Below are 18,279 nucleotides of genomic sequence, written 5' to 3' on the forward strand. Positions count from 1 at the left end.
ATAGACTATAGTTTGTGGGAAATATTTAAATTAAAAGAGTCCCCTTTATTTTATAACACATTGGAGACATAAGTTACATAAAGAGAGTTATGTTTTATCCCACATTGAGAAAATGAAGGATGGAGCCCTTGTGAGAACACTATAAAAAAAATGGAAGAGCTTCTTTTAAGCATTCTTGGAAATATCAAAGAAATTGGGAAATTTTCTGGAGATTATGTCTCAATAGTTTGAAGGACGAAATCCCTTCAGGTTGGAAATCTTGACGCCATTGAAAGATATGGTCTTGAGATTCAACATAGTAGCAATCCGAAAAAGCAGATACGAAAAAGCAGTCTAAAAAAGCGGAACTGAAAAAGCAGGCTGAAAAAGCGGGTACGAAAAAGCAGAACCGAAAAGGCAGGCCGAAAAAGTAGTTCGAAAAAAGCAAAGCAGAAGGGGCAGCATTGAAGGAAATTATTATAGCCCTCTAAAACCAGGTTCTTTTGTTAGTATTGCTTTTTAGGGTGTTATAAGCTTTCAGCTGTAAGTGTGCATTATACTAGCATTACCATTTTATAATCCATGTAAATGCCAAAGTCTTGGCTATATTTCATGAGCATTGTATTTTTCATTCCAATTAATAAGATAATAGTTGCTGGTGTCATTTAAACAATTTAATATCATTATTTATCAGCTAGTTAATTTGCATATCAACTGTTTGTAAAAATGCCAGTTGGCTGTAGGTGTTCATTTCTCATGCTTAGATCACATATATGCACTGAATATTGTCAAAATTAGTAGCACACTCATGTTAGGTCATTGTGTAGTCCATTGTAGTCTTCTAGCACAAGATTCTCATTGATGCAAATTGAAGAAAAAGTCATATGAAGCTAGTTGAAATACTATATCAGTCATACGTCCCTTGCATGTGAATTGTTTGATGAAATTCCTTGAGCTTTCATCAGCATTTTTTTTGAGGGCAGATTTGAGGAGGGTCATTACAATTTCCGAGTTCTGATTTTAAGGACAGCAAACACATAAATTCAATTTAAAGAATTGGAAACACTAAACAACATAATCTAATACGTAGAATTCCCGCACTCAACCCCTTGTAACTTTTATTGATGAAGCCATGAGAAATACAAGAGAGGTGCACTGAATTTGCAAGATTTCGTATTATACCAACCAACAATAATTATGAAGACAAGGTTTGAAACAACATTGAAAATATGAACCCCACACCTGGAATTGTAGGCAAGACCAATAGTGAAAATTGGTATTGTTAGATATGCTTAAGAACTGATCCAGTGACCTATTATGGCGTCCAATGGAGATCAAAATTGGTATTGCTCAATATGCTTAAGAACTGATCCAGCGACCTATTATGGCGTCCAATGGAGATCAAAATTGGTATTGCTCAATATGCTTAAGAACTGATCCAGCGACCTATTATGGCATCCAATGGAGATCAAACAACTCATGCGAACTCTTATAATTAATCCTGTCACCAAATTCCAAGCAACCTCTTCAAGGTACAGCGTGCTAGTAGAGAGGTACGACTGCCTTAGGAAAGAGTACGACTGGAAGGGAAGTCCACAAACCACTACAAATCTTCCCAGACTGATACAATGCCGCTGAAAACAATTTGTTATTAACCTTTGCAGGCAATTTCACTAATTATTGGAAAAAAAATCAAAGTTACTGATTCGGATGCGGAACCGGAAGCGGATGTAGGAAACGTATGTGGGATGCAGGATTTTTTTTTGGGGGGGGATGCGGATGTGTATATACAACCGGTGTCTTCAAATAAGAAATCTGGGTTGTGCCAATGCTAAAAATGATTGATTACTAACAAATCTGTTTATTAACAGCAATGACACCTTGAACCAAGACGTCCAAATACAATTCAAACAACAAATAGAACCAAGATGTATATTAATATTCAACTCATGTACATCTGGGCTGTATGTATCATTGGATAGCATGTAAATAACTGCCCAAAACTCTCAACTGCCATAGACAACTAGACACCCAACCAATGAAGAAAAGTTATAGAAGTATTAATAGTTTGGCCAGCCACAATACCATGGACAATCAATTCACAGTCTGCCTGGACGTATTAGCACGGTATGCCATACTAGAAGATCTTCAATCCTATATTTCCCTCTTAAGACAACAACATTATCAAGTAGAAAGCACATAAATCCTTGCCTAGACTCTGGGTGCCTGTGGGTGGCATACAGGTCCTGGGGGCATCCACAGGGCTTCTGGACACACCAGGCATCTGCACGCACCTGCTTCCGCATCCAGGGTAACTGAGGAAGAATTGATAACTTAGGAAAAAATCATTCTCTTGGTAACAATTACTTTTATTGAATTTCAATTATCTGATTGCACCAAACCTTGATGCTATTTGCCTGAAATAAGTTGTAAATCTGCCTATAAAATACTCCAATTAAGCTCAAATGGAAACTGAATATACATTTTCCACAACTATGAATCGGGTTTCTGTCCAATTTACAAATCTCCAAGGAGTTTTCTTATGAAGATCGAACTTCCCCTGTGCTGTCCTGCGAACGTAATGCTTGTATGCTTCAATCCTTCCAGGATGCATAGATAAGATAATATAAGATAAAATATTAATGTCCAACAAGAGACTACAAGTAGGCCTAAGGGACTGAAAGTACAAACAGAGGCCTTAAGGTAGTAGGACCACCAAACAGTGTCTGAGAAACAAAGGCAAACAAAGAGAATCATTACAAAACAAGAAAGAATATGAAACTGCCAAACAACTAGCAGTTTGCAGTCTTCGAAAAGTAGCCCAGCACCGAAGGATAACTATCCGAGTGAGAAGTCCGAAGTCGCTGCCGCTGGTGGCGCCTGTGTGTGTGATCTTTGCACAGTCTCACCGATCTGATGTGCGTAGTAGTGGACGGCTCCTAGACCTCTTGGTTCCTCTAGGTAAGGTAACCGGAGTGAAGAAGTAACCACAAAACCCTCAGGCTGGCAAAATTAGACTCTAATACCACTAAAAGATCCCCAACCAACTTAACAACGAATTTCTGATTTTTGCTTGGTTTCTCACTGTTAGATTAGGTGAAAAACTAATCTCCCAAGAACACCTGCATGCATAAACCTGTCACATGGATGAAGCAAAGAACAGAGGCAAGGAAAAATCAAGGAGGCCAAAAAGCCAGATCCATCTTATGGACATGCAAAGAGCAATATCTCATATAATCCAATAAGTGAATGTTTAAAATACAAAGAGGTGAATCCTTATAAAGGAATCACGAAACCCGAAAAGGGAAACTAAAGCCTAAAAAAGCTAGGGTTGCACAATATAATTAATAAAATATTAATTATATGCACCTACAAGATAGCTTAAGAAAACTAGAGTAATAGGCAACTTAATTAATTAAATCAAAGTGATTTAATTAATAAGTTAGAACAAATAATTACTCTAACACCCCCTCTTAAGCGAAGCTTGGGAGGAAGCTAACTTAGCACAGCTATGAAAGAGAATTGGGTCCCGGCAACAAGGCCAGATCAGGTACCCAATCACAAAAAAATCTCTATAAAGAGGAGAAATAGAGAAAACCACATGGGAAAAACCCTACTCCAAAAAGAGATAGCAAAGAATGTTCCAGAAGAAGGAACAAAGAGATCAGAAGAGAATCATTGAAGCATGAAGAACCGCAAAACTCTGTCAAAATGCTGATCTGTAGAATCTCCATGAAAATAAAAGGCACGAACCATCAACCAAAGGAACCTCCATGGAAATAGAAGGCACGAACCATCAACCAAAGAAGCATAGAACAACAATATAACCTCTCCTTAAGGCAAGTGAGGTGACAGGCAGCTAAAAAGATGGGCCAAGAATCTCCTACAACACAGGAGCCAAACACATCGAGAGTGAGGTACAAAACACCAATAAAGGCACGTGTCATCGACACTGCACGAGGAATTAGAGAAAGAGGGCCTATAAGCGGCAAACAACTATCCCCCCCATGGCACTTTATAAAATAGTGCGAGTACAACGAATCACAATGATGAAAAGGATCCTGAAACGCAAGAGTGGCACTTTATCTCAGTGCGTTGCATAAAAATCCTTACAATGAATATCAACAATGATCAGAAAAAACATAAGGCTGAAACAACAGAAGGTAGAGCCCAAAACGAAGCAACTGAAGCAACAAAATCGATCCCCGAACCTGAAACAAACAGGATATCCACCAGAATGCTAAAATGCAAAAGACTGAATAGGATGTGCCTGGAACAGAATCTGGAACAACAACCAGCATCACTGGAAAGAGCACAGAAAGAGCTTTCCAGCGATATAAAGAAGTCCAAAATTGGAGATCGGATGCTCAAGATACGCCTCCCGGAGTGCAAAACAGAACATCCGGCTTTGACTGCCAAAACAGGCAACCAAACTGCATCAAAACTCAAAAAAGCCTGCACTAATATCTCCATTTCGGAACCAGCGTTCCGGCGCATTTTTCGGATCAAAAAAATACGTCCGTATGCTCAAGTTACGGAGAAAAAACCACCAGGCCCTCTGAGATGCATGAATTATTTTTTTTTTAATAAAAAAAATAATAAAAAAACAAAAAACTCCACCACCACCGCACCGCCGGCGGAGCGGAGGCCGGGTGGTGGGAGGGCGGAGCGGAGGCCACCACGGGCGGGGCCGCGGCGGGAACCGCTGCGGGCCGCTGGCGGACCGCCGGCGGTGACCGCTAGCGGCTCCGCTGCGGTTTCTTAACCGCGGCGGCTTAAAACAGCCGCAAATAAAAAATTTTTGCAATTTTTTTTTAATTTTTGCCTTGTACTGCGTGTAGGGGGCCGTACGGCCCTGTCGGACAAAAAAAATTTGCCTCCCAGACCAACGGTGTCCAAAATGGACAAATTTTATATGGATTCTGACTGCAAACGGCCTTCCAGATTCAATGGAAGCGTCCGTTTGAGCCCAAAGTGCCCCAAAATTTTTTTTTTTAAGTTGTCTGTACGGCCTCCCACTACTCCGAGAAACGTAGCTTCTAAAATGCTTCAAAAAACCACGAACAGCGAGCAGCAAGCTTGCTCTGATACCATGTTAGATTAGGTGAAAAATTAATCTCCCAAGAACACCTGCATGCATAAACCTGTCATATGGATGAAGCAAAGAACAGAGGCAAGGAAAAATCAAGGAGGCCAAAAAGCCAGATCCATCTTATGGACATGCAAAGAGCAATATCTCATATAATCCAATAAGTGAATGTTTAAAATACAAAGAGGTGAATCCTTATAAAGGAATCAGGAAACCCAAAAAGGGAAACTAAAGCCTAAAAAAGCTAGGGTTGCAAAATATAATTAATAAAATATTAATTATATGCACCTACAAGATAGCTTAAGAAAACTAGAGTAATAGGCAACTTAATTAATTAAATCAAAGTGATTTAATTAATAAGTTAGAACAAATAATTACTCCAACACTCACCAAAGCTTTTATGATTTTTTGTGTTTTTTGCAATATTTGATTTTTTTTTGTGTTTTCAAGGTTTTTCTGATTTTTTTGTTATTTTCCAAGAGAAGAGAAATGTGATGCTTAAATTTTACAAAATATTGAAATAAACTAACAAAAGAATAAATTCTGATTTTTATTTCAACTCAAATGTCTGCCTGCGTACCTGTACCAGGCTGTACAGATCTGGAAGTGAATGAACAACACCCAAAATAAGAATGATTTGTCTGCAACTCTGAATTTTCCTCTGCCACCACTAATTTTCTGTAGCTGATCCACAAAATCTCTATTATTTCGTGTACTGCTGATGCCGAGCATTAATGCCTAGCTAGGGAAGGCTGAGGAATTCCTCTTGAATTTGTAGGGTTGGTCTAAATACTTAATAATGATTAACATGCTGTCTAAAACCTCCGATCTGCAATCTGATATCCAAATTTTATCCTTGCCAAATCTGGGCCTAGAAATTCTTCACAAAATTGTTGCCATTTCAGTTCCCAATCTGATCTATGATGAAAGCTGTCGCTAGGAAAGATGGCTTTTTGTCCAACTCCCTATTCTCCCAAGAGTTTTTGTTCCTATAAGCCGAATCTGTTTTTCAAAACTTCAAACCCTTCTTAGAGCTCAGACCCCAAAATGCTGATGTAACAATGATAACTTGGATGATGAAAATGAACGTCCAAACCTCTTTTTATCTGTTTTCTTTTCCCTCTAAGAGCCTCTAAGAGGTTCAAACCCTTTAGGGTTTTCCCATAATATTTTATTTGCATAAACTTTATTAAAATAAATAGTCTCCTAATATGATCGATCCATTGAGGGTCTTATTCTCATGACCAAAAATGGCCACTTGTTAATTAGCACTTATATGTATAGTGAAGTGTGCCATGGAAGGGGGCTTTTTATTTATTTTATTATATTATAAATTAAATTGAATCACTTTATTTTGTTTAAGGCAAATCTCATGCAATAATTCAATTATTCCAAATTGAGAACTGTTGATGCCCACACCATCCTGGTGAACTAACAGCCCCCTCCTAAAAAATAGGAACTGCGACCAAAGTTTACTGAATGATCCCCAAGGCCCCTTGATGTGTTCCTGTCAACTCTAGTCATTTCCTAAAAAGCCGGAATCCCTCCTAAAATTTAGGAGACAGTCCCAAACTGTTTAAAACAGCTTATAAAGCCCCTGTGTAGCTCCATGAACCTCTGCATGCATCCCCTATCCGTACTGCTGACCTATGGGAACTCAGATAATAGGCCAACCAGTCCTTACAATTGAACTATCTAAGGAAGGGAAATAACAGCTAGTCATTGTAATCACTGCCACATTACTAGTGAAATTTCTTCTTATTGTTAAACATGATCGCTGCTGTTTATTAATAGCTGCCTTCTTAATTTTTCAATAATTCAGTAATTTATTTGGGTTCTGCTCTACATGCATTCCTTTCCATCGCTGGAATAGCTTCTCTAAATAAACATATGTTGTTTTATCAGTCATAAACTTTAATAGCTGTCCATGCATTTTATCTTAGTTTATCCTTAAAAAAATTGCTGCCCTCTATATAATCATTGTTGCACTTCTCTCCACTCCTTAATATGATCACTGCTTCAATCATTATCTCTGTCGCTCATGATTTGACTTTAATTGCTACTTTTGTAGTTAACCCTTATGTTCATTGCTACTATTGAATAATTGCTGTTGTAAAGATGCAGTTAATGCTGCCATTTAATTTATATATCACACTCATACTTGGGTGAATTATAGTGGCCTTTGGCCTAAATATAATTATTTATTTTCTCCTTGAACCAATAATAATAATCTTCTTGTCTTTGACATCAATATCTTTCCTATGACATCAATGAATAATGCTTGAAACTAAAAGTTTTGTGAATTTTGATAAAAAATTGTTAACTTTTAATTTGCTCTCCTTTTTGAAAATGTTAATTCCATGGATCGATGCAAAACTGCATTGTCTTTTAGGTATGTGTTCCAAATGGCAGCAATCTCTAATTTATGAGCAAAGGCTATGAAGAGACATATCCCATGAAGGGACATGTCTATTCAATAATTAGATATTAATATAATAACAAATAATAATATCTAACAAAATAATATATTATTTAATTAATATATAGATATATATTATATCTCACACTTACATATATACATACATACATACATTGATATATATATATATATATCTACACTTTAGTCTCATAGTTTATCCAACTGAAGCTACCAAACATCAACACCCCCTCTTAGCTAAGGAGGATAAACACAAGACAAATATTACACCATTGGTAATATTAGGAACGACAAACATTAAGGATATCTTTGATTAGAAGATATCCACCATTTTGATATCACATATGAGTATTGGCTTCCAGAATATTAACATATAATATTCACCAAATACTTTGAGTAATGGTCTGCAGAATATCAACACATGATATTGAAATCACGAGTATTGGCGTCTAGAATATCAACTTATGATATACACCAAATACTTTGAGTAATGGCCTATAGGATATCAACATGTAATATTCACCATGTACTCAATAAGGTTTGATGTCACATTTGATACCATGAGTATTGGCCTCCAGAACATCAACATCTGATATTCACCAAATACTCTTTGAGTAATAGCCTCCAGAATGTCGAGATGCAAGATATTCACCAAGTACTATCCTGAACATCAAGTCGTACGATATTCACCAATTACTCTAGAATATCAATTTGCATAACATTCACCATACTCAAAATGTTTATAAGGTATGTGTACACACATTCTCATAGTGCGTACCATATAAACATCCACCATGCAAAGTATAATTTATCATGATATGCACAAACATCGTAAGATATCCATCATAATAGAAAATTAAGTTATTGTAAGATCATCACCTTTCAATGACTTTTGCAAATTCAAGTGATAATCATTTGGAATTTGTCACTTCCTCAAGATGTACACAAGGGATAGGCCCATTAAGGTCATACATTCACACACAAGGACTTTTGAACTCCCTTTGAAAATCAATCATCTGAGCTCCTTAAACAAAGTTGCTTTTGATGAAATGTCATACTCCCTCTAAATCTGATATGATCAAGATCTTCAAAGATTAACTGAAACATATCCTCTATCCGCTCCTTCAGACGAATGTGTTAGACTCCCTTTGAACATCAATCTTCTGAACTCCTTTACCTTTGAAGAAGTAACAATTTCCTTCTAAATCTGATATCAATCCTTCTTTTCCTGCAAGAACATTCTTTTCTTGCAAGAACATTCTTGAAAAAGATGAAGCAAAATAGCTTTTATAGTATGCATTGAAAATATAAATAAGAGAGAGACTAATATAATACTCAAGGGTAATAATTATAAGTTCCTTTCTATACAAATATATTCCACAATTGTTTATTCATATAATTGAACAAAATAAATGTACCTTTTATTCATCTTTATCTGTGTTCCCTACTTGTGGCGGGTTCCCTCTTGTAAGCATGGCGTTTGTACGATACTTACGGTTTAATGACCTCCGTGTATAACTTGGCAAGTCCTTGATTACTTGCGATATTTCCACGCTCTTTCATATTTGTTGGGTTCAGGTATAGATCCCCTCCTCCATATGTTTTTCTTATACCAAGGTGGCAAAGGTAAATCCATGTAGTTTGAAATTAGGTAGTCATCCTTTTTTATTAAATCTTTATTCTTTGCACTTATTAAACACCCTACTTATGTCCTATGTGTTTAGTTATATCCATGATACCCCAATTCTTGGGCAGATCTCACAACACTCATTACTGGTCCCAACATCCTCTTATTACTGTATATTACTACTAGTCCTTTAAAATGATTTACATGCATATACAATATTATAGATGTTGGCAGGAGCTTGTTTGTCATAATGTCAAGTTGTTGAGATGGTTATTCAATTTACTTTTGTTGTCTGTGCTCCCTACTTGTGGTGGGTTCCCTCTGGTAAGCATGGCGTTTGTACGATACTTACGGTTTAATGACCTCCGTGTATAACTTGGCAAGTCCGTGATTACTTGCTGTTTCATATTCGTTGGGTTCGAGTATAGATCCCCTCCTCCATATGTTTTTCTTATACCAAGGTGGCAAAGGTAAATCAATTTAGTTTGAAATTAGGTAGTCATCCTTTTTTATTAAATCCTTATTCTTTGTACTTATTAAATACCCTACTTATGTCCTATGTGTTTGGTTATATCTATGATGCCCCAATTCTTGGGCAGATCTCACAACACTCATTATTGGTCCCAACGTCCTCTTATTACCGTATATTACTACTAGTCCTTTAAAATGATTTACATGCATATACAATATTAGAGATGTTGGTGGGAGCTTGTTTGTCATAATGTCAAGTTGTTGACGTGGTTATTGAATTTACTTCTTCTGTTATCCATGCCATATGGGATTATATTGTAGAATTATTGATATGTGCAGGCCTTGTCAGGATATAGGTCGATTCTGACCTCCTACGTAATCTCTTGTTTCCCTCAGAACGTTTGACTTGGCACTAGTGGTTTCTGCCACTGCACAATGAACACCTCATGCATTGCTCGACCTTTTGGGAATGATTTTCAATACTAGGGCACTTGTAATTTGGCTTTCAAACCAGATGTTATGTAAGTGGGATATTTTAGAAACAAATGTGATTTTGAAACATATTAATAATGTGGTTGGGCTTTGAAAAACCCGACCACATTATTGTTCTTTTATATTAAAACTTTGTGTTTTCCATATTGTTACTAAAGCCTGAACAGGCTTGGAGCCGGCTATTTTCTTTGGAGAATGTCTTCTCTAAATTTGTGTATTAGTTGAGATTTTAAATTGCAAACGTTTCTTGCACTTGTAATGTCAAAAACGAAATACGACCTCCTTTGCATTTACTGTTTTGAGTTGCAAAAATAATATGCCAGATTTAAAACCCGACCTAGGGAAAGTGTTTTAGTGCATGCATTCCCTCAAACAAAGTGCGTTTTCAATTTGAACATTTGGGAGATTGGATTTCCTACAATGATCTTCCATCACCGCTTCTAAGTTACTCTCTTGGCACATCTAATTACCAAGTTGTGGGCTTCTATTTGATGTCTAATGCACTGTACACTTATATGAAAGTGGGCTTCCCTTTCATTCTCCACTAATTGCACTCAAATCAAGAAATCCTTGCAAAGGCAACAATTATCAACAATATATCAATGATACACTTTGGACTAAGATACTGATGCACCTGGAAATTTGTCAGATGCAGATGCGGATTCTTGTCGATGTGTTGGCATGTTTGGAGGCTACTCGAGTGTTGGTAGGAAGCATTATCTCTGCTTGTAGATGTGCGGGGGATGCTTCTAAGAGCATCCAGAAAGAATCTGAAGAGCATATGGGTGTATCTGGAGGGCATCTAGACTTTTTGAGTGCCTAGTCACTTAAGTGACTTTAAAAAACATGTGTTTAATTGATTTCTTTATTATATTTTTTCTCCATTTTGCCCCAAAACCCTAAAATGACCCTAAAAGAGGCCATTCATTGCTCATTCTTCTCATTTTGTTTGTAGTTGAGTTCTCTTCTTATTTGGTCTCCATTTTGGCATTTTGAAAGCAACGGCATTATTTTTTAAGAGGATCATTTGTAGGGTGTCTAATAGCTTCTACAAAGGATGTCTAAGCATCGAACGTAAGCATTTGATCCATTTCATGAGCTTTTTTAGTGATTCTTTTGAGATCATGAATTTTTCAAAAATTTTCCTTTTTTTTTTTAAATAAAAAAATGAAAGGACAACTTTAGCTATCTTTTTAACTATATTTGCACTTGTATGTTTCATGTTCATAGTTTATTTTAATATTTCTAATTTAATTTTTTTATTTTCTTATTAGGTTCATAGTTGGTATTGTGCAAGAATGGCCAATACTGGTAGTCGAAGTTCAGCAATAGGGCAAGGTGAATGGAGTGATAACTTCAATATTGTTGTGGCATCTCCATTATGGGGACATACCACAAGAGTATCATAGGTTTCAAGAGGTGGGTCATACATTTGGAAATGCAATGTATGTCATTGTAAACCATTCAACAACTGATATTCTTCGGTCAAAGCTCATTTTATGGACCCTACTAGTAAAGGAATAGCATGGTGCAAAAGAAGCAAAGACGGAAAAATGATGAGTGATGCACAACCGGATTTATAAAAGAACAAGAAGGTTGTCATCATTTAGTGAGAAAATCAAAAACAAGTTTGTATAAACCTTCAACCAAAAAGAACAAAGTGAATGTGCCTACCGATCATGTTGCATCCTCCAAACATCCATTCTTGGAAGTGGGAGAGGAAGATGAAGAAGTAGAAGTTATTACCTGTGAAAGAGGTTCGTTGGATCAAGCATTCAAAATGGAGGGAAGAGAGCTTGCTGATGAAAAAATTGCACATTGCCTTTATGCCAATGGTTTTCCTTTCAATTTGGTAAGATCGCCATATTGAAAGGAAATGGTTGCAACCATTCTTAAAGCACTAGTTGATTACATTTGCCTTGGGTTTGAAAATGTGCGACCTACTCTTTTGCAAAAAGAAAAGATCTCTATAGACAAAGCTCTTCAATTATTTAGGACATCTTGGAAAACTTTTTGTATAACTATTGTGTTTGATGGATGGAAAGACACAAGAAACCGACTATTGATTAATGTGATTGCAATGGTCCCCAAAGGGGCAATGTTTTTGAGGGCAATTGATTGTGAAGGACAAGTTAAGGATTCACAATTCATTTCTAGAATTCTCATTGAGGCAATAGAGATGGTGGGCAATGAGAATGTGGTCCAGGTGGTCACAGATAATGCCAAGAAGTGTATGGGTGTAGGTGCTTTGGTTGAGTCTTGATGCAACCATATTTTTTGGACACCATGCACTGCACACTATCTCAACTCTGTCATGCAGCAAATTGGCACCCAAATAGATTGGGTGAAGCAAATATAGCAAGAGGGAGAGGAGATACAAATGTTTATGACAAACCACTACATGTCATAGTCCATATTTAGATCATTCTCCAAGTTGGAGTTGTTGAAGGTAATTTTATAATTGTAATTAGTTAGTTTCATCTATTTATTTATTTTGAATAAGTTTTATATTCATGTTTAATTATCAAATTATTATTTGTTTATAACTTTGCTTTATATTTGCTGTCATATTGTCCACTTGCTTAGGTTTTTGAGACTAGATTTGCATCTCATATTGTTGTTATGAGATGACTCAAGGTGCGAACAGCCAGCATTGAGCTAAATGGTTATTTGTAACCATTGGGGTGTATGGAAGACTTCAAATTCAAAGAGAGCCTTGAAGTTAAGGGGTATGGTCTTGGATGAGCATTGGTGGGCTCGTGTGCAATTTGTATCGGATTTCATCAAGCCTATCATGACTATGCTATGCTTTTCTGATACAAGTGCACCTTGCTTGGGGGATGTGTACGATGGCATGCGCACCATGGTAGAAAAGGTAAAGCTTTCCATACATACAAGCACATGAGACTAACCCCATAGAATGTGAAGCCTTATGCAATAAGGTGGACGAAATCCTTCATCATCATTGGGAGAAAATGACTACCCCATTGCACCTCCTTGCATATGCTTTATCTCGAAGGTACTATAGCTAGGAAATATTTCAAATTTAGAGAGAGCTTTGAAGGTCAAGTGTATGGTCTTGGATGAGCATTAGTGGGCTTGTGTGCAATTTGTATTAGATTTCATCGAGCCTATCATGACTATGCTATGCTTTGCTGATATAGATGTACCTTGCTTGGGGGATGTGTATGATGGCATGGACACCATGGTAGAAAAGGTAAAACTTTCCATACAAGCACACAAGACTAACCCCATAGAATGTGAAGCCTTTTGCAATAAGTTGGATGTAATCATTCATCATTGTTGGGAGAAGATGACTACCCCATTGCACCTCCTTGCATATGCCTTATCTCCAAGGTACTATAGCTAGGAAATACTTGCTATGCTGGATAGAGTTGCACCATATGCAGATGAAGAAGTTGCTACTAGGTGCTACACTGCATTTGTAAGTGTCTTCCCAGATGATGGAATGCACAAAAAGGTGAGGCTAGAATTTGGCGTATTTGCTCCAGGATCGAAATTTACTCCATATGCAATAAAGGACCAAAATGACATGGGAGCTATCACATGGTGGTACATGTATGGTCAACCATTAAATAATCTACAACCTCTTGCAATCAAGATCCTCTCACAAGTAAGTTTTCATTTATTTTTGATTTGACAATTGTATTCTACAATTTAGTGTTTAACATTCTTTAATTTTCTTTTCATTTCTATGTTTAATTTTATGAACATTATCCAAGTTGCAAGTTCTTCCGCTGCTGAACGTAATTACGTACTCCTATATCCATTCAATGAAGTGTAATCGGTTGGGCTCAAAGAAAGCTGAGGACTTGGTTCATATACATACCAACTTGCGTCTTTTGTCACATAAGGAGGATGTATACAAGGAAAGGTCAACCGAGCTTTGGGATGTAGCCCCTGAATATGCAAAAACTTGGATGCAACACTTTAGGATCTTACTGTGATGACAAATGATGATGTTGATAACATCATGGCGCGTGCATCTAGCACAACTGGAACCATGTTTGGTTCAAATGAACTTGCAAGTGTTGCAGCAGAAGGAGATGATGAGAATGTGGATTTTTTTGAGAATCCTTATGATTCTGTTTGACTGAATTTGATTTGACTTTTGAGCCATGAACCATGAACTATGTTTTGAACCACATTGAACCATGAACTATGTTTTGATTTTGTAATTCGAATTGCATCAGAATCTTGAACTTGAGTAATTACTAATTAGACATTATTGTTATTTCAATTTGAACTATCAATGGCGAAGTATCATGCTAATTGCTATGGAATGGTTTATTTTTGCATATTTCTTGCATTTCTTTGCTTACATAAATTATAGTATATATATATGGACACAATCAAACACATCCAAAATCCCCCCAAAAGAATTTGCGCATCAGCACCCTGCATCCGCATCAGCATTAGAACCAATGTCGGTAATTTAGACTTTGGACTGATGATTATCAGGAATACACTCTGAAGAAATGATTTTCAATGATATTCTTAGTATGTCCACATCAATCATTGGGTTGGAGATATATCCTTCACACATCACTCAGCAACATTCGTCTTTATGGTGGTGACTTATGTATTTAGGCACACATCCACTTGTTCATCTGCAACCCAGAGACAATATCCTTATTCATACAGTTGTAGTGGACTTTGTCCATTCCTACTCAATGAAATCTCAGACCTTGTAGAAATTTATAGCAGAGATCAGATACATTATAAGCATAATAGAGAATATATCCATACAAACGAATCAGGTTGCCACTTTCTATCAGAATCTTTGCATATTAGGCATTCATCATCACTGGATATACATCAATTAGAACTTTCACAGCTGCAGCAACATCTTCATCAGTATTTCCCTAACACAGTGATATCGTGGAATAATTATTATAACCTGGCTCTGATGCCATGTTAATTCTGTGGATTGCTGCAAATGTAGTTGCATTGTCTTCTAGGTATATGTGTTCGAAATGGCAGCAATCTCTAATTTATAATGAGCAAAGACTATGAAGAGGCATGTCCCTTCGTGGGACATGTCTATTCAATAATTAGATATTAATATAATAACAAATAATAATATCCCACAAAATAATATATTATTTAATTAATATATAGATATATATTATATCTCACACACACTATATATATATATATATTCCTGCACTTTAGTCTCATAGTTTATCCAACTGAAGCTACCAAACATCAACAGAAAATGGTGACACAGCTAAAAATAGAATATCTTGAAAGACAGGTCTGGATGATTCTAGTGAAGCTTTCATGGCAAATCCTCTATTCAGATGAATTCTAGCAAATACCTTTTGATGAAGCTCTGAAAATTTACTTTGAAGTTTTCGTTGTTGATGAATATTGGTAACTCTTTTGAGATTTTTGAAAATTTGATATTCAGTGAACACTGGCTTGAATTTAAAATTCCTTTTTGGAGATTTTTGAGCATTCAATTATTCTGGTATAAAACTTCAGGAAAGTAATTCACAGATATGATTCTACCAAGTTTGACCATTGTCCTTTTTATGTGGAAATCTTCGACAAATTCTTGTAATAAGTTTCCTCCAGCTTTAGAAACCTGTGGCTATCACGTCTGTATTTTTACCAGCAATCCGAAATAGAGTGGCTAGAGAAAATCAACATCTGAGGCTATGCCAGGTTTGAACTCATGAGGAAATTACGAGACTTGAAATAGAAAATTGAGTGGAATGGATAGTTTTTTGGGAATCTTTTTAGCAGAATCAACAAAACATCTGATGTTACACAGGCAGATTCATGAGTTTGGATTCCCAACCTCAATGGCAGTTCAAGGACTGGATCTTATTGCAGATCTCTTAGAATTGCACAAGGAAGAAGAGTTCTTCTTAAGAATAACTTCACAAGCAGTATGGATTAATGAGTGCCGATTAATAGTTATTTGGCATATCAGTCTTAAATATGTGATATATAAGTTCAGTTTATAAAATCAAATAAAAAAATGGTTTTTAAGTCCTGAATTATGCTACAGTTTTTTTCTTACACTTTCTTTAAGAAGACTGCCCTGATAATAAAAGGGAAGATGCTTAAGCACAACTGCTAGCACATATTCCAAAATTAGTGAAATTCTGAAAATGTATTTTTAACTTGGCTAACAATAGGGGAATGGCTTATGAATGTTACCTTTTCGTGAAAAGGATTGGGCTCTGAGCCTAGTTGGATTTTTGGCACAATTATACTATTATGATTGTAATGTAGTTAAGCAGATTCTGCTTAAGGTGGAGTCAAATTGGAATCCAATGATAGTGGGAAGTGTCTACTGGGACTCAAAAACACAGGCTCTCATAATAAATGAAAGTAAAACTAACAGTTATTTTGAGATATTGGATCTCTATCAGGGACATTGGCTTGCCAACAGGTAATTAACCATTTGTACATAGAGGGAAACTTGGACTTTATCACAACTCTCATTAATAATGTCTACATTCATGCCCACACCTTGATGCTTGCCATGTATTGGGAAATGAAATGTCAATAGATTAGTGGAAAATTCTATTTGTGGCTGGAGAATTCCTCTACTATTTTAATGGCTACAGAGAACCAAGAAAATAATTTCTCATTTGACCCACACTGCAACTATGCTTTGTGATATGTTTTCAAGATTAGCCCATGGACTTGACTACATAGATAAATTTCAGTGGTTGTAATTAATAACCTTTGTATATATGAATAATGAATTTGACAAATGAACCTAATTAGTTTCAGGTATTTCTTGAAGTGTGTTTCTTGGGCACAACATGTCCTATCAGAAGATAGTAGCATTGATGTATCAAATGGTCAGAGATTTTGCAGGACCATATACTGATTAGTGTAATTTCTTCTTTTTTCTATAGCAATGATGGCTTTGACAGAGTCAATGTGTTGGAAATTGGTTCTCAAAACAATGGATTCAACTGGAATTGGAATTGCCATCTATCAAAAGCCTACTTCAAATGCTTGCTATATGCAGAGAAAAGAAAATGACCCTCCTTTATGTGGTGATAGCGATATGCCTGATGCTGCATGGTACTTGTGGCTGCCATTATTCTTTTAAATTTATCAATTAAAATCTGACCACGCTGCACTTCATTGGTTTTCTAATATCAATATTTCCACCTTTTCATTCATGGAAATCAGGTATGTACCACTGCAAAGATGCCTTCACAAATTACCTACGATAACTTCTGTTCATGGTTCCATGCAACCATCAAAGTGGCCTTTGCGACTTGAAGAAGAGCCATTCTGGCTGAAAAGCATGCCACAAAGCACAGATGAATTAGCTAGAGACTTCCACAAGAACACAATATACTGGAGGCATGCTGTAAAAAATCAATACTTGCATGGTCTTGGTATCGATTGGTCGGTTATCCGAAATGTGATGGATATGAAATCAGGCTATGGAGGGTAATGACAATTGTCTTTCTCACAATGGTTTCTAGTTAGTTTGTATTACACTTAAAGTTTGTCGTAAACTGTTACTTTAACTTGGAATCAAAGGTAGCCTTGTTATATTATGATATCCAACTGATTTGAAGTTTTACAGTATGGTGTTAGCTGAGCTTGTTCAAACTTTACATGGTTTTCCTCTAATCAGATTATAGATAATTAGTGATTCTTTTATTTTCCAGTCAAAAGATCTACCTGCAGAATTTAAGGATTTCTGATGTCCATTGTAATCATAGTTATGCTGAATTGCAATCTAATGGACAAAACATTTTTTATATATGTTTACACCAGATTTAATGCCCTGTTATAAAAATCTGTGTAAATGGCTTAGTACCTCTATTTTATGAAACTTGTCTGACAATATTTTAGGTTTGGATTTGGTTTGATTTATTATTAACACCAATCACACTTCAGCTTTCTTTGTGATTATCTGAAAATAATTACCAAATATTTAATTTTTGAGGTGGCTAACAAGAATTCATATTTACCTAGAGGCATGTTTGCATTTAACTATAGTGCCTACAAGCAGTGCTTGTTAGTATCCACCACTCATAGAATGGGCAAACAAATCTAGCAAATTATTCCCTAGTATTTTGGGGCCAACCATCCCCAAAAAATTTCAACCGTATAGACAGGCGTGCGTCTTTTTACATGGTGTTGTTGTAAGAGTTGGTGTAGAATGCTCTATAT

The 18,279-nt window shown here is 36.3% G+C and overlaps 1 protein-coding gene across 1 annotated transcript in view; it reads left to right on the top strand.

The window, feature by feature from the left end:
• LOC149549431 (putative methyltransferase PMT23) overlaps positions 1 to 18,279 on the top strand; it is a 130,808-nt gene that overhangs the window by 77,971 nt on the left and 34,558 nt on the right. Inside the window, exons 7-8 of the mRNA XM_089792807.1 lie at positions 16,998 to 17,169; positions 17,281 to 17,547. Of these exons, the coding sequence (XP_089648933.1) occupies positions 16,998 to 17,169; positions 17,281 to 17,547 (439 nt within the window). The remainder of the gene's footprint in view (positions 1 to 16,997; positions 17,170 to 17,280; positions 17,548 to 18,279) is intronic.

This window comes from Cupressus sempervirens, chromosome 7 (genome assembly GCF_028749045.1).
Source record: "Cupressus sempervirens isolate cs-2001-9-10 chromosome 7, ASM2874904v1, whole genome shotgun sequence".
NCBI lineage: Eukaryota > Viridiplantae > Streptophyta > Pinopsida > Cupressales > Cupressaceae > Cupressus > Cupressus sempervirens.